Source organism: Haplochromis burtoni, unplaced genomic scaffold, assembly GCF_018398535.1.
Source record: "Haplochromis burtoni strain Fernald_Lab_line unplaced genomic scaffold, NCSU_Asbu1 Contig_40, whole genome shotgun sequence".
Lineage (NCBI taxonomy): Eukaryota > Metazoa > Chordata > Actinopteri > Cichliformes > Cichlidae > Haplochromis > Haplochromis burtoni.
The window spans coordinates 200,517-226,551 of NW_024582401.1; the positions used below are offsets into that span (position 1 = coordinate 200,517).

The window sequence follows — 26,035 nt, forward strand, 5'->3', positions numbered from 1 at the left end:
ATAAAATGACAAACAGTATCCCACATTCTTGATTTTTAGTTCAAAAACGCTTTGTAACAGTCACAATTGTGTGGTGTGTCTTTAAGACAACGTAAGATAAGGGTTAGTGATGTCACAGGTATGCGCCACTGCTCTCTGTGGAGAATGAGAGCAATGTGCTTGCACGTGAGTGTATGGGCTCGGAAAAGTGTATGGGCTTAACTGCTTATGTTTAGCAGTTGAAATGATGTGTACTTTGTTGCGTGCTGACAGCCAACCAATTGGCCCCGCCCATGTGACAGCGTCAGAAAATATTTCCGGAAGGAATCCGGAACTGTCAAGATACCGTCCACTAGCGAAGTCACAGAAGAACGGCTCCTTCTCCTTTAAATAAGAGGGAGGCAGTTTCTGCTTGCGGTAGAAAGACATGAAGTTACGTTCGTCCAAGTATTTATCGGCTGTACAGTGTTTTATTAAGAATCATTGTATCGTAATACGCGAGTTAGTGCTAGTAATGTTAGCACTGTAACACTGTAACTTAAAAAGTCACCGGTTGCTGAGAGTTACCGTTACTCATCGTATTTCAACGTGACTTTAACTAGTCGTTATAAAAAAAAATATTCTGAAGTGTAAGTTCATATTTGTAGGTGAATTTCTTTATTGGTGCAACTTTATTTACCAAATCGGTGTCTTTTTATGCTTTTATTTTGAAAGCGTCGGTTGAAAATAGTATTCATGTGACTATCTAACTTAACAGTAAAAAGGATACCAAAAGAAAGCTTCATCCGGCTCTTCTCTTGCTGAACGTCGGGTCGACGTATTATATCGTTTTCTGTAGCTGACAGATTGATTGAATGGAAGAAAGCCAAATATGGAACCGAGCCGATCCGGGCCGGTCCACACCGTGTCGAGAAACAAGAGACAGCAGCACCCAGACTGACAGCAAAATACAAGGTGAGCCAACTGGAGGAAGAGTTCTTCCAGTAGTTTAGCTTCATATTTTTCCCTTCTGTCATGCCACAAAACCGCAGCTTCATGAGATACAGTTTACCAGAGAGGCACTTTAAATGGCCACGGCTGACAGCCTTTATTTACACATTACACAATGCTGCATATATTTATCTTAGACTTGACCGATCATCTTATCCTATTCACATTATATGGCAAAATCCCCATCCTCAGATCAATAGACATAGGTCTTCACCTGCGTGTATCTGAAATAAATGTTATATTTTTCTAAATCTCAGTCAACAGGCCAAGTTAGCTTCGGTGGGGCCTTTAAACCATGCAAACATTAGTAATCTTCATGGTATATATTCTCATCCAAGCATGTGTAACTGCAGCTTTTCAGGAAAGCATTGTGCACAAGATGGCTTAATTCAGCTTTGTCTCTGCTTCAGGTCATGGCCCCAGGTTGTCAAAGGTAAACCTCTTCACCTTGCTGAGTTTATGGATGGAGTTATTCCCTCAGGAGCAAACGGAGGAGGATGGTGGTAATCAGGTTAGTTTGAATATAAAAACACAGTGATGTATGCAATCTAGGGAAAAAAATCATCAAGTTCTGTGGAGCGATTCATGTCCATCTTTACTAGCACTTGTGTGTAAAATTAATAACTGTATCTGTACTGTGCTTCAGCTCCATGGGATGGGTCTGGTGGTGGTGCGGGAAAGCAAAGTGGTGGGACTTCATTGTTCAGGAGCTGAGCTCCACGCTGGACAGGCAGCCATCATCCAACATGGTGCTCGCCTGGCTGACTGTCAACTGTACTTCTCGAGGAGACCCTGCGCTACTTGCCTGAAGATGATCATTAACGGTGAGTGGAGAAGGAGGCATGATGCAGGAATGAGTAGACGGCATTAAGGGAGCCTAAAAACAACACGCAGCGTGAATGTGTTTCTGTGTCACACTCTCAAATAACGAGATGTTCTTGATCAGGCAGAACTACATATCTTGGACCAATGGCCTGCTTTATAAACATAGTTATGACACAAATTCATCAAAAATGCAATGTGACATGTACGCCCCACTGATTATGACTGATTGTGATTGCATGAACCAAAGTACCTGCCCTTCTGTTGTCTCACCCTTACACATTCCAGCCTCTGTGTGTTTTGGAGTCCACCACATTGCTGTCACTTTGAGGCACCACCCTAACTGTAGTCAGAATAACTGCAGCCTTTCTGGTACTGCACCTCCTTTCATTTACTTTCATTTACTTTGAAGTGGACCTGTTTTATAAGACTTGGCGAGCAGCCTCTTTATGATCAGATTGGAGGAATGACACATTGAGAAGTGAACACACTTAGAAACTCAGGACAGACTTTGACACCATAATGATATATTTATTTACTGTGAGCGTATGACTGAATATGTCCCACAGGTGTTGCCGTACTGTTGTAAACTGCATTATCGGCATTAAACTACATCAGCAGTTTGCTGAACTTTGGAGCTCTGTTCTCTCATTCCCGGGCAAAGTTAACTAAGATGGATAAATGCTGTTTGCTCTCCTCCTCCAGCTGGAGTCAGTCAGATCTCCTTCTGGCCCGGGGACCCTGAGATCAGCATTCTGTCGTTCCGGTTTCTGATGGCTCCCAGCTACTGCGGTCCAGCTCACTTCATCTCAGAGGAAGCTTTACTAGATGCTGTAGCAGTAGAGAAGCTCAAGTCCAACAGCCGTCCTCACATCTGCATGCTGCTGCAGCCGCTGGCACCCGGCCTAGCACAGTTTGTCACCGAGACGTCCAGAAATTGTGACTTCACAGAGAGGATCACTGATGACGACCCAAAGCAGAACACAGAGGAGCTTTTCAACAGGTACCTTACTATACTTACTGTATCTGCTTCTGCACAGCAGCACTTTTGAGCTATGTGCTGAATTCTCTTTCTAATAAGTTATACTCAGTTGCCTGGTATATTTTAGAGGGAAACCCAAGGAGGTTCTCGACACGCACCAAAAAACCCCCAAACAAACTGAACCTGAAGCAGAAATCTCAGCTGATGAGAACACCAGATGGTTAACTCAAGAAAACAGAGGGGGAAAAAAGTCCAGTTTTCATAAATCAGTGTCAAACAATATAAAATAAATGTGCACATCATTATTTATATTACAGTGTAGTGCGCTAAAGTGCATCAAAACAAATGAAGTCAAAATAATTGTTTGCTTTGTAACTGTAGTGACTGCAGAATTAACTTAAATATGAGAATGACGTGGCAGAGAGAAACCTGAAATCTGTATCTGATTCATGAGAGCAGAGTAAATGTATAGAACCAAATTATTTCAGCTGTGTGGTTATGAATACAACAGTCGTAGGACGGTTATTGCTTTCCTAACACTTAAATTCCTGACGTAGGTTTGGTCAGAATTAAAGTGTGGGGTTTGGCAGGTAGATATTAAGAATAAACTCGCTTGATGTTATTATGTATAAAACCGCCCACTATATATTTTTATTTTTTACTTAATATTTAAAGGTGCTGGAACTCTGTTGCATCCTAGTTTAACCTCTGGTCAGACTTCAGCCATCAAAGGGCAAGAAAACCTGTAGATGAGGCACAAAGCAAAGATTATTCTGCAGAAATAATTAGAGAACGTCTTTCATCTTTAATTTAACCAGACTGAGAAGGAGAAATATTTATTGAGTGAATCAAACTCAAGTTGCGAAACTGCTGGATGACCACAGCTGGATTTTCAGCCCGTTTATAAGAAATATTCTGTGTCGTTCCAGAGAACGAATGAGATGCCTGAAGGATTTCTCCAGACAGTTCCTGGTTCGTAAGTCCCAGCTGCATCAGGAGATTTTGAAGCACATGGGCCTGGAGAATTTTTGTGTGGAGCCTTACTTCTCCAGCCTGAGAAACAACATGAGGGAGCTTGTGGAAGTTTTAGCTGCAGTGGCTGCCGGGGTGCCACAGCAACACTACGGCTTCTACAGGTTAGAAACTCTCAAATTTATCTGTTTTCAGCACAGACATCGCCACGCGCTTGTACTTGACGCTCATTTGATCGTGTCCCTTCTGTGAGCCAGGGAAGAGTCGTCAGTGCCACTGCCCCCTTGTCATGAAGATGTGCCCCAAGAAGTGGCTCGTCACTGCATGATCCAGGCCAGGCTACTGGCCTACAGGACAGGTGTGTTTGGTTATTCATAACACACACTACATTCTTCTACATTCTATTGCATATTGCCTGACAAGCATCATAACAACTGCTGTTTGGCTGCAGGACTTTTTCCTGAGTAAAGGTTATGATCATTTCTAACAATGACCCTGTCAATAGTTTGCTATTTGTTTCCAGCTTCTTATACATGCATAACTGTCATTTCAGAGGATCCTAAAGTGGGTGTGGGCACTGTGATCTGGGCCAAAGGACAGTCGGTGAGCTCAACTTTTCTCCTTTTGATTTGATTTAACTCGTTAATTCATCACAAGAGTAGACTGTTGGCATTTCTGTGTGCCGGTTCGGGTAGGATTTGACACCAGATTACACGGTGACAAACTGACAAAACCTAATAACATCAGGCTCGTACAGAAGGAGTTTTTTTTTCTTTTTTTTTTGTCTGCACAAAATTGGATTATATAAATCCATTTATGGATGATTGTATTAATGCATTGAGGTTTTCAGTGTGGGTGGATGCAGTTGTGACAAATGTCATGATGATGAGCCCAAAATGTTCAAATAAATCCTAACGCGTTCCTCAGTAGCGGCTGCTCTCTCTGGACAGTTTGAGATGGTGAGTGTTTTTTGACAAAGAGAGAGAGAGCTCAGTGTGGAAGAGGTCAGGAGACGGGTACAACAGTGAGTGTCCACACTCATCTGTAAAACACAGTCGAGGCCGTGTTGTGATTTGGGGCTGCTTTTCAGCCCGTGGTATAATGCAGATGGAATTAAGAACACTTTATTTCATCATTTAAAGCAGAGCTACCGATAGATTTAACACCCACACTGATGTTGTTAATGTAGTATTTTGATCTGTCCCCTCATCTCAGGCTGGCTGTAACGGAACAGGGTGTCTCTACCTGGTGGGCTGTGGGTACAACGCTTACCCCGCAGGTTCGCAGTACGCCGAGTACCCTCAGATGGACGCCAAACAGGAGGATCGCCAGAGACGTAAATACAGATACATTATCCACGCAGAGCAGAACGCCCTCACCTTCAGGTCAGAACTTGTCAGAAATGGCGGGAGGGGAAACATGAATGCAGAAAATCAGTGTTCATCATCGCTTGATAGGTGTTCCTCCTCCTTTCAGGACACGAGACATCAAACCGGATGAGCCAACCATGCTTTTTGTAACCAAGTGTCCATGTGATGAGTGTGTCCCTCTGATCAGAGGAGCCGGTATCACACACATATACACCTCTGACCAGGACCGGGACAAAGATAAGGGAGATATTTCCTACTTGCGATTCGGCACCCTAAAGAACATCAGCAAGTTCATAGTGAGTCCACAATGTTTTTCTTGTTTTGTTTTTGTTCCCTTTTATTTCATACTGTTTATGTTTGATGTTTGGAGTATATCAAACCTCCATCAATGTAGACATTTCTGCAGCTACAGTAAAGTCCAGGCTGCAGAAACGGGTCATTACTTCAGCAAACGTAGCAAACGTAGACTCAGAGAATATGTTGAAAGGGGAGATGTATGTTAATTTATTCTGGTGCATAAGGGGATCTCTGATTCAGCAGCTTCTGGATGTCTTGCTTTTTGAAGATAAGGCTAACATGTCCTTAAAGAATCTGACATTTATCTGTCCTCACAGTGGCAAAGAAGCCCTTCAGTGTCCTCAGCGCCACCTTTTCATCTTGCCAGTAAGTGGCACCCTATGCCTTTTTTTATTTTAACCATCTTCACAGATACATTACAGAAAGGAGTTATGAATCAGCCAATTTTCCTTTGCTGATTCGAGTTTTAACCACAGTGCCATTTATTGCAGATGGTTGTGTCGGAAAGCACAGCAGACAGACTGAGAGTGAGAGCCCCAGCAACAAGAAGCTGTGCACCAGCATGTCCTGCGAATCACCTGCTGTGAGCCGTCGATAAATCCACGTACCTAAAAAACACCCCCCACAGAGGCAGGTTTTAAGCTTGCGTGCCACAGATTTGATCGTTCACCGCTGTAATAAATAGAGCTAAATGTTGTTTCCTTCATGAGCATCAAATCTGTGGCACATATGATTTTACACATATGTATCTTTTCCAAGTCCGGTCATTACATGAGTGGAGAGTTGGAAACAAACTGAAATCAATGCAATGCAATGACCTCCAAGGGACACCACTAAAAGCGGATTAATAGATCCATCGAAGATTAAAAAAATAGGTACAGAAACTATGGACAATTTTTTTTTTTAAGCGTTTATAAGATACCACAAAGAAATAATTTATTTAAAATAGTTATTTAAACTGTGATATGCAGATCTGTTTGTTTTTGAAACAAATGGAGGGGGGAAAGCTAATTATAAAAATCTAAATAATGAAAAAGTGTGAGATTAACAACGCATGTAGCTCCTGGTTGTCCAGGATTGTCTTCACGGTACAGAACGGTTTGAAATAAATTACTGCTTTTATTTTGAAGGCAGCTGCTGTGAGTGTGTTTGAAAGATGTGTTTCACACTGTAAGGATGTTATTGTTTTTAAACGCAAGCCAAATGCACTGAAGTGAAGCGTGTTGAGGATATGGATAATGCTTGAATGAAAGTTTAAAAAGTGTTCCTGCAGAGCAGAGAGGACGGTCAAAGGTTTGGTTTTGGAGCGTGAAGGAATTTACTCGACTTTACCAACTTTAATTTTCTACATGAACACACTTGTTTGTATTTTTTTTTTTTCGTTCAGGTATAGTAAACAGAGGTTTAAGTGTTTTTGTAACTTGAGTTCGAATCATAGAAAAGGCAGTAACTGTGATTACTGCATAATCTGAAAAATACCTGGAAAATAACACACACTTTCTTACACACACACACGCAAAGCATGCATTCTCATCTATTCTTTTCTTTTTTTTTTGTGAATGTTGTAAAACAGCATCAAAGTGCAGAAAAAAACAAGGTGGCTGCTTTTAGAGGACATCGTGAAGAATGGTTAAATCTGCTCATAGTTGTAAAACAACTGGTTCAAGTCTGATGTTAAGCTGGTTGGCTTACATTTGCATCTCGTGTGATATCGCAATATACCGTCACAACCTATGGCATGTGAACATGGCTGGTATTGGTTTTTGTCATCCCAAAAAAACAAACTGTTTTCCTTTTTCTTTTTCTTTAAGGAAAAAAAAAGCAAAACAGCTTTTAAAGTGTTTACTTCTTCCTTTAAGGAAAGTCTGGGCTCTAATTAGGAGACTTATCATGACTCCATTTCACTTTGTTTTTAAAATTTCTGTGAATGCTTGTCAGACATCTACTGGGAAATAAAATCACATTGTTCTCAAGTTTAGTCTGCATTTTTTTTTCAAGTTCATAGTTGATTTAAAGTTACAGAAAGAAATCGAAGCTGCTTTAAACTAAAAGTGGATTTTTATTCATTTATTTGATTTCACAGTTATGTTTCACCGCTGAATCCTGCCGTTGGTCGGCTTTGGCCTCGTTCTGTTTGCCGGCGAGTTTACTATGGCAATGGCAAGTGATGAGCAAAAAAAAAAAAAGTTTAAAAGGTGGCAAACGGCAAAAGGAACTCTGATATAGTGAGTTAAGAGGTTCACTGCTTAATCACAACAAATATGTTCTATCAGAGCATATTTTCATCAACATAATAATTAAGCTCCCCCTAAAAAGATACTGCAAATACAGGAAAGAAAACTAGTACAGAGAAAGGAAAACACACCAAAACAAACAAAAAAAAGGCACCTCTGAATCTTCTCGTCCTCTGATAACAATGTCAGATCCAAACCAGAGTCAAACATCCGTTACAGTACAGACAGAAAAGGGAGTGAAACAAACAAAAAAAAACCCAGATATCTTTACAGCTCTACAGCATCCACACAGCAAAGTGCCTCCTCCTCAAGTTCTCCCTCACAATGGCACTCAAACCAGAAACTGTACATGAGAAATGACACTATATATTAAAAAAACAACATCAAGCAGTGTGAAAACAGCGATCAGCTTCAAACAAATTGAATCACCATTATTATTATTTAAAATCATACAAAGTGCTATTAGCCACCAGCAAAGAGAACCAGTGATCAAAATTGTCATTTTCTTTTTTCTTGTTTTTAAGATTTTTGTTTTTAGTCAACAGTGACTGAAATCAGTTTGTTTTCGAGACCTGCGAGTAAATTTAGAACAGCACGGATGGGCTCGGCCTTTAGCCCGGCAACGAGACTTGTTCCATGTTGGTGTGACACACTGAAGCGACGTTGGCCTTTTGGACTGTATGCAATCCACTCCCCTCAGCTTTAAAGTGAAGAAACAATCAGTGACTTTTAGCTCGCACAAATGAAAATATGATGGAAAATCTGATCAGGGCCATAATAGATGTAAACATAGGGGAGAAAAATAAAGATCATAGAAATTTAAATTCACTAATCTCAAATGTGACCTAATATGACACATTTTTCCTCGTAAATTCACTTCTCAATAAAATCACATGTTTAATGTTCTTAATTATATCAGATTACTTTAGTTTTTCCCCTTAAATTTCAGAATTACTTGTAAATTAGTAACTTCATGAGTTTTTCCTACCCAGTCTGCTACTATAATTTTTGAAATACAAAGTTGTTGTTTTTTTTCGCTCTTACCGCCTCCTCCCTTAACTATTATCTATAATTTTTTAAGCTAGAATACCCCAATATACTGTTGTGGCCTACTGAGCTTTACCATTGTCATTTGGCTAAAAAAAAAAATTGCTTTTACCGATGACCAAGAATGCATTGATTAAGATATTCACGCTGTAAATATACTTCACCTGGTCCTAACCAGACACACCAACATCCTCACCACACATCTCCCAAGAAAACAAAAAGTTGTTCATTTTTCTGGTTTGCAGCCACTGCTTTTAAAAATTTACAAAATTCATTTGCAAGCAGAGACTAATAAGATTAAAGAAAATGCTCATCCACCCGGAGGATTTTGGCTGAAGCTTTTTTTTTTAAACCCCTGGTTCTCCCCCAACAAGGCAAATCAGCTGCCTCCAACACCATGAGTTGTGGCACTACATGCTACAGATGAGATAAAAAAAAGATACAAAAAAAGATCAGTGATTAAGAACTACTCTTGCACAAGTTTTTAATGAACTGACAAAGAGGGAAAAAAAACAAAAACAAATGATGTCTCAAAGATTTTTTTTTCAAATAGAGTAACCATTATTGTTAATGTGTTTTTTTTCTATGTCTTCCTATTAATAAAAAGTTGAAGTAGAGGGCAGGCAGCAATGCTTCTCTAGGAAGCCGGTTTCTTCAGATCCCTGATCTGTTTGATTAGGTAGGTCTTCTCGTCGTTGAACTGCTCGTCGTCCGTGCGGTCCTTCTGGAAGTTGCTCAAGAAGTCGATGAGTTTGGTCTGGTTCTTGAGCAGGATGTCGATGATGGGCTGAGTCTTGTTGGGGTTTGCTACAAACACCTTGGGGAAACAAAAAAAGGACAAAACGGGAGGAAAATTCAATTCAGTTTAGTTTTATTTATACAGCGCAGATTGACAACACCAGTCACCTCAATGTGCTTTTTATTGTAAGGTAAATACCCTACAATATTAGAAAGAAACTCCAACAATCCGACGACCCCCTATGAGCAAGCACTTGGCGACAGTGGGAAGGAAGAACTCCTTTCTAAAAGGAAGAAACCTTCAGCAGAACCAGGCTCAGGGAGGCGTGGTCATCTGCCATGTCCAGTGAGAACAGAGAGTTTAATTACTAAAGACTAAATATATTAGTGGTGTATAAAGAAAGTGAAACAAGGTGAGTGAATAAGAAATGCTCAGTGGATCATGGGAAGCTCCCAGCAGTCTAGGCCTATTGTAGCATAGCAAAGGGAGGATTCAGGGTCAACTGATCCAGCTCTAACAAGATTTGTCAAAAAAGAAAGTTTTAAGCCTAATCTAAAAAGTAGAGGGAGGTCTCCCGAAAACAAACTGGGAGCTAGCTCTACAGAAAAGGACCCTTAAAGCTGAAGGCTCTGCTTTTAAACATCGTAGCAATCACAAGTAAAACATCGATATGAAAGCGAAGTTCTCTATTAGGCTAATATGGTACTATGAGGTCTTTAAGATAATATGAGCCTTATTATTCAAGATTTTATGTGAGAAAGATTTTAAATCCAATTCTGAATTTAACAGGAAGCCAACGAAGAGGAGCCAATATGGGAGAAATATGTTCTCTCTTTCCAAATTTCTCATTAAATGCATCTGCTGGTTTTTTTGTTTGTTTGTTTGTTTACCTTGAAGACGTGGAAGGCCTCAAACTGGATGTTGGCACTCTTGTCTCGGAGCAGATTCATCATCAGCTTCAGGTTCTCTGTCCTGCTGATGTACCGCGTCATGACCGTGAAGTTATGTCTGTCCAATAACAGCTCTCCCAGAAGCTGGAGGGGGGATCAAAGTGACAAATTATTATTAGAGAGGCCAGCTGTGCAGACCCCGCCCCCCAAAAAAAACCCCAAAAATCCCATGAAGTCTAAGTAGGAATTTAAATCAATACAGGTCGGAGACAAACCTTTAGAGACTGTCGCTTGGTGACGTAGTTCTCAGAGTGCAGCAGCTTCTCATAGTCTGCAAACACCTGCAGTGAAAAAACAAAACGCAGCAACAATCTGAGATCAAATTTTAAGCTTTTGGGAAATATCTATATGGACAATACTTTTTCCAAACAATATCTGATAAATGTTGTAAATAGAGGGCTTTTCCTCCAAATGGAAATATGAACGCAAAGTTTATACAGCGCCAAATTACAACAGCAGTCGCCTCAAGGCACTTTATAATGTAAGGTAAAGACGCTACAATAATCGAGAGAGACTACACATGAGCAAGCACTTGGCAACAGTGGGAAGAAAAAAAAAAACCTTTAAACAGGAAGAAACCTCCAACAGAACCAGGCTCGGGGAGGGGCGGCCATCTGCCATGACCGGCTGGGGATGATCACTGGTTTAACATGCCCACTCTCCTGTGTTTAGGACACCTTTCCATTTGCTTCCTAAGTTTAACCTGGCTCATTTCCTTTGAAAACATTAGTGCAGAGTGCTGGTTTAGCTAACTGGGTTTAGCAGGCAACCCATATGTCATAAGGCTAATGCAAAGACCTGGGTTCAAATCTGCCCTTGTTTATAGTGGCTACTCTTCCAAAGGCCGTTCGTTGATCCCCAGCTCTTCCACTTCTAAGTTTCCTTTAGCGAGATACTGAACCCAAGTGAACCCTGATATCCATGTAGGATTGCCTGTGTGTGTGAGACCATTAATGAAAAAGTGTCTGTGGATGCAGCTTCTAGTTTTAAAAGTTGCAAAGTGCTTAGGCGATAAACTAGAGAGAGTGCTTACCAACCTGAAAAGCCACGCAGTGCAATTATTTTGTTGCAGCAATTATTCAAAATTGCCAAAACAGTTTGGCAGCACAGTGAATCAAGAAGGTTGTAGGTCTGAACCCGTCCAAAGACACACTTGTTGGGTTAGCTGGAGATCCTAAAGGAGCTGCTGGTGTGATGGAAAATGGTTGTTGTGCTCTTTGTGGACTTAATAATAATAATAATAATAATAATAATAATAATAATAATAATAATAATAATAATAATAATAATATCAATAGATGTTGAATTTTAGATTTTTTACATTCTGCTACTTCTTTGTCAAGCTGACCTTACTAAATGAAAAGCTCCACATTCTCTTCCTATGCGTAATCTTTCCGATATACCACAAGTTGATGGACGAGTTATCTTTTGCACACAATGTTCCGAATGTATTCTGGGAGCATGGCACAACTAGTCTCAATAAATATTCTAGACTTACAATTGCTCTTTCCTTCCTGCTGTCTGTATGGTTGTTTGACCTCTTTGCAAAGGTAAATAAAACTCAATAAATAAATTAAAATTTAAAAAGAAACCTGGTTGTTTGCATAAATTAGCACCAGATGGCTGTTAAAACATCTGAACCTAGATGAAGACAGTGCTATCACTTGGCTTTTGAATGTATGGCTGCATAGGGTCAAACACGTACTGTCCGGGTGATGTTTAAGTAATCAGCAATCAATATGATGAAGGTGCTTTTGAATCAAATATTAGATTATACAGGACTTTATCATTTATGGGGACATATCTGATATCGTGAGGTAGGAAAAAAGGAAATCTGAAATGTAACAATAGCCTTTGTATAAGTTACAGAATATTTAAGTAAGAGTTCCAACAGGAAAAGGACTTGTGTAGTTTAGATGAATATGTTTATGCACACTCTGTAGCTTGGGAAAACTTGGAGACAAGTATCAACGCTTATCTGAATGTAGTTATTTTAAAGAAATATCTGCCTGTGTGTTTTAGGTTGAGACAAATGCATATATGATGGAGAAGTTGTTTAACTCTGTGTTTGCACATGGGTAATTCGGCTTGTTAGTATATTTTCTTTTAGCCCAGAAGGCATCTAATGAGATCGATTAAAGCAAATGAAAATACTGCACTGCATCCAAAAGGACAAGAACTGCCTGGACCTGCAAAAATGTAACATATGTAACTAAGAGGAAGTGGATGAATTAGAAGAAACCCCAAACCCTAGACACTTGACTTGAGTAGATCAACACATTGTTATTACAGTGTGTTATTTGTGCAGTCATAGGTTTACCACTAAAATAATAATAACAACAACAGATTGGATTTATATAGCGCTTTTCAAGGCACCCAAAGCACTTTACAATGCCACTATTCATTCACTCTCACATTCATACACTGGTGGAGGCAGCTACAGGTTGTAGCCACAGCTGCCCTGGGGCAGACTGACAGAAGCGAGGCTGCCATATCGCGCCATCGGCCCCTCTGGCCAACACCAGTAGGCGGTGCCCAAGGACACAACGACCAGGACAGAGAGCCCGGGGATCGAACCGGCGACCTTCCGGTTACAGATGCGCAGATGCCCAACCCCCTGAGCCACGGTCGCCCTAAAATCTAATCGGTATGACAAATTCTGGGTTTTTTGTGGCTTAGCCTGATCACTGACTCTACTGAGCCGGCAGTGACATCTCCTGACAGGCCGTCGGCACACATGCTGGGTGAAAAGGTGGTTTTGTGTGGGTTTCTACAGGCTGAGAGCCCTGGGGGGACCCTGCTCGTGAGAGGGGCTCCTCTGCCTAGAAATGTTGAGGACACAGAGCAGAGCTTTGTATCGAAAGACGTTATGACATTTAGAGAGGCTGTGCTGTTTTCCTATAAATTTACGTTTTTTGTTTTTTAATCTGCCTTCACTGCCAGCTCATTGAATACTCTATCACAAGGCTTCGTGAATGCCTGTGTGTGACTGGGCCAGTGAGCACTGTGGTGACTGATACCTGATCTCGCTGTGCATCCGTGCAAGGTTTCCTCATGCAGAGTCAAACAGAGCTCAGTGACTGACCTCTGTGTGTGGTTTAGGTTAACGATTGCTAAAAATTCAAAATAGCAAGGCTAATGTGCATTAATATGTGTGGTGGCTAACGTCCATCCCAGACTAATCTCTCCTCGGGAGCTGCAGATGTGCAAATGTGTTTGTAAGTCGAAGCACTCACAGCTTCGTAGTTCTGCTCGAGGAATTCGGCCACAAGCACTTTGTGTCTCGTCAAGAGGTCCTGTGGACAAAGACAGAAAAATGCATCTTAGCTGACGGATTCAAATGTTACCGAACACTTTTTACATACACACATGTATGTATACACTGTACAATCGCACGCTGCCCAACATTTGTCTCCCGTTTTGGATCCAATACAACCATCAGTTGCTCGGAAAAAAAAAAATGTATTCCCCAAATGTTGCCAGAGGTTCCTGCAGGTGTTTACTTTCCAGTTTTAATTACAATCATCACACTTCAAAATAGCTGACAAGTTAGCGTCACATGGTCAATGGTCACATGTCTGCAAAAATCAGCATAAGTTAAGACTTTTCCTCAACAAAACATGAAAACAAATTTGCCTTTTCTAGGCCTATGTGGGGAACAAAAATATCAAATTCAAATGACACTTGTGTGGGATGTTGGTTTACTAAATCCAAATCCAAACACTGTTGTCAAAGTCCAGTCTGGCTCTAGTCTAGCACCTGACCTGACAGCCAAAAGAAGAAGAAAGAGTTACCTTAAAGGTGGCGAATGCGTCAGAAGCAATGTCGAAGGTGGACATCTCCACGTAGTTGAAAAAATTGTGGAAATGCTCCGAATGGAGAACTATCTTGGCGAGCGGCTCGTGGCGGATGCACTCCCTCAGCATGATCCCACAATTTAGCGCCACCTGGGGCATCTCGTATCTTCAAACACAGCAAGAGAGAGAGAGTAACGCATCACCCCCTCCTCGTCATAGAAGCCATATTTATTGTGTTAAGACGCCATTAGGCTGAGGACAGCACGTGCACTGTGTGTTTATCTCACCCTTTCAGCAGTATGAAGAGCACCTCCTGGTGGGAGCAGAAATATTCAACAGTGGGGCTCCTCGTCCCAATCTGCCTCCTGAGGATGTTGTTGAAGATCTGACACACGTCCTTCTTCCCCTGGAAACACACTTAAAACTGAACTAACCACATAACAGCATCTGTAACATTTAGCACGTTAAAAATTAATTAATTGTGTACAGTAGGAAAAAAAGTTGTTTTAAAAGCAGTGCTACAACCTAAAGTAACTTAAATTTATGAGTTGGAGTCAGAGGAGGCCTGTAATGGTAAGAAAACTGGACAAGGTTTTTAAATACACCATCAAATTTCATTATTTTCACTACATCTTGCAAAACTACAGCAACAATATGCAGCATTTCTTAAAAAGTCTAGAAGAGCTGTTAAGTTTCCTCTGCCGAGTAACTGCTCATGGATGTTTATTTTCTATCGCGTTTCTGTGTCAGCTTTATCACAAGTGTGCTTCTGCAGCACATCTGTGATACTTTCTTCTGCTTACCTCAAAGTCTATGACCTGCAGGTTTTCTACCAGCGCGATCAGCAGGCCGCTGTTGTACAGCTCCTGGGCCAACTGGGCCACAGTCTCGGTGTGGGGCTCCTTGTCATTGCTTCCATACAGGATCTCTTTCATGGACACCAAACACTTAGACACCTCCTCAGAGGCCTGCAGAACAGAAAACTATAGGTGAGGAAGGATGGAGGCAAAGAAGGCATCATTTAGAGGAATAACATGTAGAAACTATCATTAGTAAAAGAGCGTGAGCTTGAATTTGGCTTGTGACTCTGATTCTTTGATCCCCTGTGTGCATGTGTGAGAGAGTCTTGACAGTGAAGCGTCAGAAGATGACAGGCGCAGGCTGTTTCGCGCTCCCACCCTTGGGGCCTCTGGACACCCATTCACACACAGACGCACACAGACACAATCAAATAGATTCCTCTACCTTGTCTGTCTTCTTGTCCTGTTTGACCAGGATGGCCAGGTTTTCCTTCAACGTCTTGACAATGTCGGCGGGACTCTTGTGTGATTTACCAAACAGCGGCATGATGGACACGTGTGCACACGCCTTTGGGACCTGTGAAACACAGCAATCAGTGTTAAATGTATTGTTTATTGACTGATGAATCAATTCAAGCTACAATAGAATAGCCTGTAATTATAAAAGCTACGATCTATTTTTACCAGACTTGTAAAACTGCCAACGTTTCAGTGCTTCCCACAAACGTCAGTTTACAGTGCTGCTTACTGACAAAAATGCCACTTTTAATGTGGTGCATTACAGAGATGACTATAAAGTTGTAAGTGCCCTCTTGTGGGCAAACAATATACTGTGCTCACTTTTATTAAATATTTCTATTTGATTAAATATGAATAAACCACTATTTTCAATCATTTTTCCAATATAAATATTCCAAGAAGCATTCAGAGGCTGCACCGATTGTGATTCCAGCTCCAAGTTGTGCATCCCAACCAAGCAAAAACATTTTTCAAGGCAGGTGCGTAGGAGAGGTACAACGCAAATAATTTGCCACATGAAGGGCACTGAAACGTCACGAATAAATGTATTCCTGCGAACTGCAGCCGTGTGTCTGTGGAAACCGTCATCACCCTGTACTGCACCTACAAGTCGCATACAGATCTTTAGATGGGCTGATGACACTGTGTTGACTCACCTGTTTGATATGAAAAGATAACAAAAATGCTGCTGATAGGGAAGTAACAATCTGAGTAGTCTTCTTCTACCGTTGAAAAACATTCCAACACCATATACATGTCTAGAAGTCAGGTTGCTACACATCTGACAGCCTGTTAGAAATCATATTATGGCAAGAACCAATCAGCTGAATAAAGAGAAACAAGAGTCCATCAATACTTTAAGAACTGAAGATCAGTAAATCTGGAAAACTGCTAAAACTTTGAATGTGTCCCAAAGTGCAGTTGCAAAAACTATCGAGGTAGGTATATATAGTCAAGTCAGTAGTTTCTGTAATTTAATAACAGTTTAAATAATCTTAAGATTCAAAAGTAGGGGAGTCCAAACTGCACCGTAACATAACATCTCCGTCATATTATGACACAGCCAGTTCCTTTTTGACTGATCTTATAGTTGGAGCTGGACCACATGAACTCAACCCATTCCTTACTCGTGCTGCTGCAGTCGTTCCCCCTTCAAAACTTTTCACTGCTGTTGCATTTACATGCTACTGTTGCACTGCTTTGTCCAATCAACTGACTGTGGCAGATACCAGCCCCTCCCTCAGCTTGCTTCTGCCAGAGGTCTCGTCCTCCCCACCATCACCTAGTGCTTCTCACTCAGATCTTCTGATTGTTGCGGTCCTCATTCTTATATTATAGTGTCTTTAGCTAAAAATACAACGTGCCTCGGATCAGCTATTTGTTGACATGAACTGCTATCCTGTCTTGAAAGAAAATAAATCAAATAAATACCTGAGCATTCAGGATTAAGCTTTAGAATCAAACCTTTTATGTTTTTTAACCACTAAAAACAGGGCAATGTGAGCAACCTGCTGTTCAAACATTCAGTCTATGAGGAAGAGGAAAAAGTTGATTCAAATGAAGGCGGAAGGGAGCTAAATCTGCTCCTTTTGGTCAGAGGATGAGCTATGATGCAGGACAAGGTGAATCATGCGAGGCTTCCCTAGTAAACACCAACAAAATACAGTATGGAGCTGGTATGGAGCATAGTAGTTCGTTCACGTCCCTTGAGTTACATTAGTTACTCTCATCTTGACAGCTCAAGCCTGTATGAAACCGACAATTCTAGTTTATGTGCATCAAAGTAGCAAGCGGTGTTTTGCCCTATTACTGCCAGAATGTCAATCATGCTACCAACAATGCTACTAGCAATCTGTTGCAGCCACACTGCGCACTAAGCTGACATTGTACATAATGCCAAGCACCTTAAAAGGACTTTCAGCATTTGCTCCTTCAGTCACAGGTTTACAAATATAGCTGTCAACTGATGGTTTTTAAGCTAAAATACCAGGAAAACAACACATAAATATACTTGTTGCTGAGTATATCGGGTAAGTTAGAGAGGTTGTCCACAATGCTCTGTGAGCATATTAAGGGATCCAGGAGGCAGCAGTGGCCTTCAAAATCCAGGCCAGGTCAGGAACAGCCACAGAACTTGTGACTGCTAATCCTCATCTGGGAATGTAAAAGGGCATTAACCCTAACTCCCACCGTCATTCCTCCCTCCATCTGCTCCATCCTTCACTCATTTCATCCTCTCTTTCTTCTCCTCTTCACAAAACACTTCTGCTCCTCCCTTCCCCGTCTCCTCGTCCACTGGCTCACAAGACATTCATCTAGAACTGATGCTAGCAGCCAAATTGTCTGAATGTTAAAGCCTCCTACACTATACATTGTAAAGCATTCACAGTGAACAGGTAAAGTGACCGTGTCCATGGAAGTCCTTGGAAAAACACCTGCACAGTGTTTTCTGGAGGAGACTATTGCTTCAGCTGGACCTACTGAGCTTTTATTTTAATTTGTCCTTTTTTAATCCTATCTTGTATCTCTACAGTTATAATGATGAATGTCTTTTTTAAACATGAACAAAGTTTAAAGTAATGAGGTCAGTCTGTGCACAAGTAATCCCCCTGAGCCAAAAGCTCAGGTTTCAGACAGCTCTGAGCACTGCGTTCAAGGCCGTTTTCATAAATCCATATGATGCTTCTGTGAGCACAGAAGCCACGCCTACCTATTCATCAAACCTCCTGTTTGATAAGGATAACCAATCAGAAGAAAGTTGTCTTAAAGGCAGACAACATCTTTTGGAATGAACTGAGAGGCTACATCAAGGCTTCGACAATGCAAAATAAAGCTTATTTAGAACTGAGAGTAAGTGAATCTACTCCTTTATAATAAGTTGGAATAAAAGTATGAAGCTTGAGATGAGTATAAGTTCAAATGAGCCCGTCTAAAGCACATTAGAACAGTAACTCATCTCTGGAGACTGTCGAGTGTCACATACTGGAAACCTAAAGGAACCTAAAACTTTAAAGCATTGATGCCTGATATGACAGAGCCTTATGTGAGACATACAGCTATGGATATTTATTTGACTTGTTGAGACTGTTTATTAAAAAAGTTTCTGACTTAGGTCATCTGTTTTCTACCCTCCAAGGGAAAAAACAAACCTCTCCACAGAGCTACAAAAACCTCTTTGACTTGTTCATTATCAAATACAACAGGAAGTTCCCTTAACCAAGTTCACACACACACACACACACACACACACACACACACACACACACACACACACACACACACACACACACACAGTATCAGTTTCTTCAAACGCCACTTAGCCTGGCAGATGTGTGGGCCACTTCAAATCACAAGACCAGGAGAATAAAGAGCTGTGACAGTAAAGGCTGATTTCCCCTGATGATCGTAAAACAAATCCGTGTAGGTGTGCTGACAGAGTTATTACTTCAATCCTTCCCCTATAAAAACACGTCTAATTACATGACAATGCATCCACCATGCTGGCCACTTACGGCCAACTTACATTTCACAGAGTTGTCATAAAAGGTGCCGACTGTTTACAGCTGCTGCAGATCCTGGTGCGTGGTCGCAATAAGAAAAGTAAGCTGATGCATTCCAGAGGTATTTGAGCAGAACAGTGAGTGCTTTCCTCAGACTGATAAAAGGTAGGAGTTGAAAGAAACATTGAAGGTAAAATGTCATCTTTCACGTTATTCAGGAACGGGGAAATTGCACGGGGGATTGGACGCCTGCAAAAACAAACAAACAAACAAACAAACAAAAAACAAAACAAGAAAACAGCCTGGATTGGAATCACGAGGTTTTCACCTTACAAAAGGAAATCTCAGCTGACACAGCCCCGCTCAGCTATGTTTGTGTTCTTCATAATCAGTTCTTCAAAATGTTCTGTGTGACTGATTTTGATTCTTTATTCGGGAGCAGTTGAATCACAGAGAGGGGACACTGCAGTGACATGGAAAATAATACCAACCCCTCCGTGAGAAATGTTCTTCTGCTGGCTTATGTCATTTGAATACCAAGGTGTGCAGTGGGTGAAAAGGGAGCTGTTTTAAAGTCCATCCAGGAACAGGTGACAAACATAACAAGGCTACTTGAGTTTCGCTTTATCTTTCGATGACATCATGACGGCAAAACTTTAGTCAGGTCAATATTTGTCGAAGGATAAACTGGCAATGAGGAATTGCTCATGAAAAGAGGGGAGCCATGCTTGCAAACAACGCCTTCCTGCTTTTCTAATCTAATCACACTGTAGGCGAGTGCGTCAGGTAATAACCAGTCGAGCAGTGCTCCCAGTCCGGCCTTGTTCCTGCAGCTCTAACTAAGTGTTTCTGATTATTAAAGAATACTTAAAGGGCCCCTTTTAATCATTTAATAACATGTCTTTTGAGTCCTGGAAAGCTTAAGCAGCTGATTACTCTGAAGTCTTCATTTTCACTTGCACCCTTCTTAAGACTGACTAAATGTTATGTAATGGAATTAATCTTGTGCCTGCTGGGCTCGAGCGCACACTGCGAGCTGCTCAGCTTAGGTATAAGCTTACCTGAGATGTTCCTTGTTGCCCCAAATATGAATTTTTCAACTAATCGCAAGCAATCTAAATGAGCTTTAATCCAAATACAGATGTACAGAATATAAGTAAAGGTTACCCAGAACAGGGAGTATAATTTCAAAAAGATTATGAGGCATTATTTCAACAGTCAGGTACAAGCATGTGCAACAGGGTTAATAATGCTTGCATCTGTCGTTGCAGCACAGCAGTATGTCCCCTTAAAACAGTCTTAAGGAGTTAAGGAAACTGGACTTCTTTTTGATCTGATGGTAAATGAGCCATGCCTTGATTCACATCTTGTCTCATGTGACTCTTAATAACTTTACAGGATGGGTCAATGACTCTGAGGACCACCTCCCCAATGCCACTAGGTATTAAACATCTGGGACTCCCCATCGGTTTTAGAGCTGAAGAAGCTTCTTGGATGAGAGGTCAAACGTCTCCATAGACCAAAAAGACATTCAGCTGCCTTCATTAGTAGCGCTTAAGAGTGCCACGACCTGATTGGCTGAGAACCTACACAGACATGCTTGCATTCTTGTTCTAAAGGACTGGCACCCCTATTTAAACTTGCCTATGTAAGCAGTGTGGTTCAAACAGCGAGTGAATTCCTTTAAAAGTATTAGAGGTTTTATATAAATGTAAATAATTTGCACAGACTCCCACAATTCATCTCTCTTCATCGCATTAGGACACCAACGCAGGACCATAAATCCTGCATAAAACAGCATCAGAATCATCAATATTTTAGGAAGTAAATAAGGCGATGTTTTAATGTTTCTACTGCTACTCCGTGAAAACAATGTATCCTTTAATTTCTCTTTAGCAATTCTTTTATATAGTCTTGTAACTGCAAGGATAAATCGCTTAACTAAACAGTTATTTTTTTATATTATATACATTTTATATTAAATCTATAATTTACTGGAAGGCTCTTATTTTAGTAAACCAATGGATGAAAAATACAAATCCAAGGCTGTTCATTGGCTGTTCATTGTGTAGATTCTTTGGCTGAATAGTCAGTTCACTTTAAGAAAAACATAATCTTTAGAGTTCAGTCTGTAGTCTTTGATATATTTGCCCGTCCGTTTGCTACATGAAAACTATTTGTTCAGCTTCAGTCCAAACTCATATCACATGCTCTAAAACTTATCAGATCCCTGCGTTATGTTCCTAAGGTACAAACCGAATCAAATCGGTATAGTATGGTATAATACAATAAAGATTGTCATCAGGGGTATGGCTCGTCTTGTGACATATCAAAGTATACTGATAATCTAATTATGTTAGGACCTGACAGAAACAGGCCGATTGCCTTCTCGTGCTGCCTCGCTGACACGATAGTCAGCCGAGTGTAGACACAGCACCGAGCGACGGCACATTCTCGCCATAAGCAGATTTCTCTTGGGTTATCTGAAAGCATGACCTCTGCTGCAGACATATGGGCCTTTACTGTCATCCTAACACCGCTGTGCTGAGGAGTCACTCAGTACATTTGATTCAACTCGCTTCCTAATGCACTACATGCATATCTGACTGATCAAAGATTTATTTGTTGTGTAGTTACAGTTTTCCTGAACTATGCAATCCTTTTGTAGACCACTGAATGTTTGATCATTGAATTGCAGCTCTTATGAAAAATGTCTCTCCTCACTATCAAAGTATGGATTCCCTCAAGGTTCAATACTAGGGTGAACTGTATTTTCACTATAATGCTACCACTTACAAATTGTCTAACTGATATAAAAGTAGAGCCTGACTGATATTGGATCTTTAAGACCACTACAGATATCATTATTTGGTCATTTTGGCGTTTTAACCACATCCTTTAATTGTTAGACCTTTACCTTGAAATTTTAAACACTATGAGGCAACTGTTGTTGTGAATTGTTAATATCACTGATACACAAACTACCATTAACGGTGTTATTTCCTCTCGGTTAGAGTACTGCAAAGGTCCTTTAATAAGGTATATATCAGAAATCAAATAATAAACTCTAGTTTACATAAAACAGCAAAAGACAGAAAAGCAAAAATATTGATCAGATTTTTAATGACTCTAGCTGATTTGTTTCAAATTAATTAGTAGAGTTACTCTTAATTGTCAAGCCTTTAGTGGGCTAACCCCAGAAAATATATCAGAACTGCTGCCCACTTACGAATCAGTGCTTCAGGCAGATCCCCAGGCAGGAACTTGCTCTCTTTTAAACACTAAACAAATGATTTAATCACTTTTAAATCATTTGTGTCATATGGGAATACATTTAAAAAATGACTAACAGTCATATTAGTCATAACTCTCTTGACACTGCCCTCATCAAACAGCTGCCTTTTGCAGCGCTGGATTATAGTAACATTCACTGTAACAAACTGCATGGCAGTGGGCGGCTCTGATGACTAATCGGTGACATTCCAGCGCAGCAAGATAGTGATCCACGACAGAAGCTGGAGAGACGGTGACGTAGCGATCTGTCACACCTACAGGCCACTCAGGCGGCAGAAGAGGGAATACAAGCTGGACATTTCGTGGCTTGTGGTAAAACCAGGGGGAAGCAGTGGGGCAGCTCGTCGCACACTTGATAATTTGTTCAAATAAATTAACTTTGTGCTCAGGAATTCTTGGCAAATTCATTTAATTAAGCCTAGAAGTTTTCTAACAATGCGAAGAATCTACCACAGCCTTTCAATGAAGGAGAAAGGTGACATCCTATTATTTTTGCCTGGAATGTGAGTCATTCATGATGTACTACTAACACATGCAACAGGAATGCAAACGCTGAAGGAGGAGCAGCAAGGACAATAACCCGCTCGTTCAGCATGAATTATTGCTGCTGGCATTAGCTAAGTGATTAACATCAACTGCAATAAATCTGACAAAGCATTGACTGGAAGGTTCACGTCTGACGAAGCTGGAACACGTCTATCAGTCGTAAGATCAGAGTGAAGACACACAGGTTGTAGTTTATAGCAGCACAGTTTCAGGCCTTTTTAAGTTAATTTGACAAAGCTGACCCAGACTGTCCGAGCCAGGGCTCGAACCGGCAACCTTCCGGTTACAAGACGAACTGCCAACTGTTTGAGCCACGATCTAATCTATGCCCACCTCCGACTACAAAGAGTTGTTTGCTTCAATTATATTCACAAGGAAAGGCGACATGAAAGACCAGACATCATCAAGCAAAATCTCACTTACAAAGAGATTGTTAGGTAGGACCAACCTGATATTAGTTTAAACTCTGATCCCCAACTGCACTTGATGCACTTCAGTGAAGCATACAGGGCACATCTGTAATATTTAAGACTGACTTAGGTCTTTGTGCTCTCAGTGGTTGGCACTTTCTGCATGTCCAGCTGGAGGAAGCCGGCGTTATCAAGAATGGCTGTGAAAAGCTACTGCAATACTTAAAGTGGGGGCTCTTTTGTCAGCAAGGCAAACTTTCCTTTTCAATCACATTTACTTCCTTACGGGTGGCAGACACTAACCTAAAAACAAGCCTGAGCATTTGATTGGTGGATCTACTGAGAAGCAAGACACAGAGGACATGACAGCCAGGCTAGATGGAGTCTTTATGACTCACATGGACTGCTGGTAGTCAAAGGTAACAGTCTGACAAATCACAACTATAATGTGCAAGTTTTTTATTCAGGACAATATGAAGCTTGCTGTACTTAAATGCAGAGTCATTACAGGTTAATACTGCAATCAAGTGTGAAATAGCTTTTACCTTGAGATATCAAGGCCAGTGGATTTACTCATAATGTAAAGCATATATTGTAGTCCGCTTTCAAATTAAAAGCACGAGAGTGAGTCATGAAACGAGACTGTATGGAAGACACCTTTGTGAAAGAATCTACGTCAAAAAGTGTTGTATAGCATCAAAGATAAATGTAGGGCTGGAACTAGCAATTAAGGATGAACCAAATTATTAGGAGAATGCAATATTTTAAAAATAATCTATAAATTTCGCTAATATTGTTTTGTTTCATTTTTTGTTGTTATTTATTCTTCATTCAGTGTCAGGAAAACAAAATAATCTCTGTTCCAGATTATCTTACTAGATTTAAAGTTTCTGAGCTCCTTATCACACTGTCTTTGAACGTTTATCTGGCACAGACCTGATCTGATACAGCACATAAACATTGGCCAATGCCACTGGGGAACGTCATTTAATTGCTCGTAGGTTACTAATGTCCATGCGATAGTATCAGTGCAACTATTATTTCAACAGATATTTAACTTGTCAATCATTTATTCACTTTGCAAAATAACTACCTTTTAAACATGAATAATTATGAAATTCAGGCTCTCTTTCCCTATAGTTAGCCTTTTGTCCTGCTCTCTTCTCTTTCTTATCACTCCCAGCTGATCACAGCCCCCTCCCTGACCCGGGTTCTGCCAAAGGTTTCGTCCTGTTAAACAGGAGTTTTTTCTTCCCACTGTCACCAAGTGTTTGTCCATCAAGGGGTTGTCTGATCTTTCCCATTTGTAGGATCTTTTCCCTAGAATATAAAGCACCTTATGGTTGTTGTTGTTGTGAATTGGAACTATTGGCACTATTTAAGTGTCTTTGTTTAAAAGCCATATGATAAAATGAAAAAAATCAAATAAAATTTGCCAAAACTGTGATCTTGATAAGGTTTACAGCTGCATAAAGCAGTGACTCAATGGAGACTTTATGACTAGCATTTTACTTTGAAATCCAAACCCGGAAGTTGGATTGTGATCATTCGGGTTGACCTGGTCCTAGTCGTTTAAAGTAATAAAGGAGGGAGGAGGGGGGGACCAAAAACAAAATACACACACTGTATATGAACTCCCGAGGAATTAAAGACCTCGCTAATTACCCTCTTTAGAGGAATAAGAGCTTATAACGCTGACAGCAGTAAACAGCACATAAGGCCGCATTAACAGTCCCAGACAATGTGATTTAACAAGGCTACACCCCTCTCGCCTCCGGCCAAACTCCCCTCTTTTTTGTTTGACAGATTTCCAAAGCTACCCACAGTTGTCTGCATCATTTCATGAACAACTGCAGAAAGGGACGTTGGGGCTCTCTCATGCATCAACATAACCGACGTTTCAACACCGACTTAAGTTACAAAGGGCAGTCATATTAGGTTATCTGAAAGCTATTGCTCTTCGACAGTAGAGCCTAGAAATAATACTTACAGTGGGAAGATGTTTGGTGGGGGGGGATCTGTAAATGTCTTGACCGCTTCTGTCCCGGTTCACAGCGCAGCCGAAGCTCCCAGATAGACGCCTGTGCTCACGCCAGGGCTGTTTGTCGACACAAAAGTCGGCTAAAAATGTGTACGAAACAATTTAAAATGTGTGGAATCTGTTAAGAAGGCAGTGCTGAATTCCATCTGGTCGCTTTCCAGTGTGCTGCCAAGTTAGCAAGAACGGAGAGATTAAGGACTTCCCGATTGCGCTGTCATAGTAAAATAATCGGCGGCCCCTTGTTTCTTTGGAGGGTGGAGGAGAAGCACGATTGTGCTGTAAAGTAAAGTGGACGCCATCGATGGAGTAATTTAAATAAGGCTGTATTTATGAATTGAACCAAGAAGTCCTCTATTGCATCGGGGCTTCATAAAAACTTGTAATTTGTAGTGCAACTCTCGTCACTTCCTGTGTGGTTCACGCTTGCTAGCTTGACAAATCTGTATCTTTCCAGCCGCGGCTGATTCTCGTTCACATCCTCCGACTTCAAGCGCTACTTACGGCCTTGACTGAAGTATTACTGCATCGTGTATATTCACAAAAGCACATATTTAATACAGTTACCAGGAAATACATCTGAAAACTACTTTGGTGACGTAGGGTTTACGTGCAAGAGGGAAATTAAGCGGAAAACAGACCTCAAGGTCGGCAGCAGTACTTATTGGAACGAACCCTAGACTGAATCATGATAGTCTAAACTGGAATAAAAGCCCATTGGAGGAAAGGAACCATGTGGTTGAAATTAC

General features: G+C 40.9%; 2 protein-coding genes across 6 annotated transcripts; one reads left to right on the forward strand and one right to left on the reverse strand.

Annotated features, from left to right (window-relative positions):
- Positions 1-36: 36 nt before the first annotated feature.
- cdadc1 (cytidine and dCMP deaminase domain containing 1) lies at positions 37-7,618 on the forward strand. 4 transcript variants are annotated; one of them, XM_005920073.3, is made up of 12 exons: positions 37-411; positions 818-933; positions 1,380-1,480; positions 1,616-1,793; positions 2,497-2,794; positions 3,703-3,909; positions 4,003-4,103; positions 4,299-4,348; positions 4,961-5,130; positions 5,222-5,411; positions 5,730-5,778; positions 5,904-7,618. In XM_005920073.3, exons 2-12 carry the CDS (start codon positions 834-836, stop codon positions 6,008-6,010), a joined length of 1,551 nt encoding a protein of 516 aa, XP_005920135.1. In that variant the 5' UTR covers positions 37-411; positions 818-833; the 3' UTR covers positions 6,011-7,618. The 4 variants fall into 4 exon arrangements, with proteins under 4 accessions (XP_005920135.1, XP_005920132.1, XP_005920134.1 ...); XM_005920070.3 differs by lacking the exon at positions 37-411 and adding an exon at positions 418-608 and having other exon boundaries at positions 737-933; XM_005920072.3 differs by lacking the exon at positions 37-411 and adding an exon at positions 418-608.
- Positions 7,619-9,043: 1,425 nt separating this feature from the next.
- On the reverse strand, positions 9,044-26,017 carry cab39l (calcium binding protein 39-like). Of its 2 annotated transcripts, XM_042219909.1 has the most exons (10): positions 25,239-26,017; positions 22,228-22,279; positions 15,425-15,556; positions 14,983-15,147; positions 14,467-14,585; positions 14,177-14,345; positions 13,619-13,678; positions 10,598-10,663; positions 10,323-10,466; positions 9,044-9,510 (listed from the first exon to the last, which is right to left on the reverse strand). In XM_042219909.1, the coding sequence occupies exons 3-10, from the start codon at positions 15,524-15,526 to the stop codon at positions 9,331-9,333; spliced, it is 1,005 nt and encodes a 334-aa protein (XP_042075843.1). In that variant the 5' UTR covers positions 15,527-15,556; positions 22,228-22,279; positions 25,239-26,017; the 3' UTR covers positions 9,044-9,330. The 2 variants fall into 2 exon arrangements, with proteins under 2 accessions (XP_042075843.1, XP_042075842.1); XM_042219908.1 differs by lacking the exon at positions 22,228-22,279 and having other exon boundaries at positions 25,239-26,011.
- Between the last annotated feature and the right edge of the window lie 18 nt (positions 26,018-26,035).

Bases quoted from the DNA above. Each gene is read 5' to 3' on its own strand.
- cdadc1 (XM_005920073.3), top strand. From the start codon at position 834: ATGGAAGAAAGCCAAATATGGAACCGAGCCGATCCGGGCCGGTCCACA. The intron at 3,910-4,002 runs GTTAGAAACTCT...TCTGTGAGCCAG, and splicing joins CAACACTACGGCTTCTACAG to GGAAGAGTCGTCAGTGCCAC. The intron at 5,131-5,221 runs GTCAGAACTTGT...TCCTCCTTTCAG, and splicing joins CAGAACGCCCTCACCTTCAG to GACACGAGACATCAAACCGG.
- cab39l (XM_042219909.1), bottom strand. From the start codon at position 15,526: ATGCCGCTGTTTGGTAAATCACACAAGAGTCCCGCCGACATTGTCAAG. The intron at 14,346-14,466 runs GTGAGATAAACA...CTGTGTTTGAAG, and splicing joins CTCTTCATACTGCTGAAAGG to ATACGAGATGCCCCAGGTGG. The intron at 10,664-13,618 runs GTGAGTGCTTCG...TTTTCACTGCAG, and splicing joins TCGAGCAGAACTACGAAGCT to GTGTTTGCAGACTATGAGAA.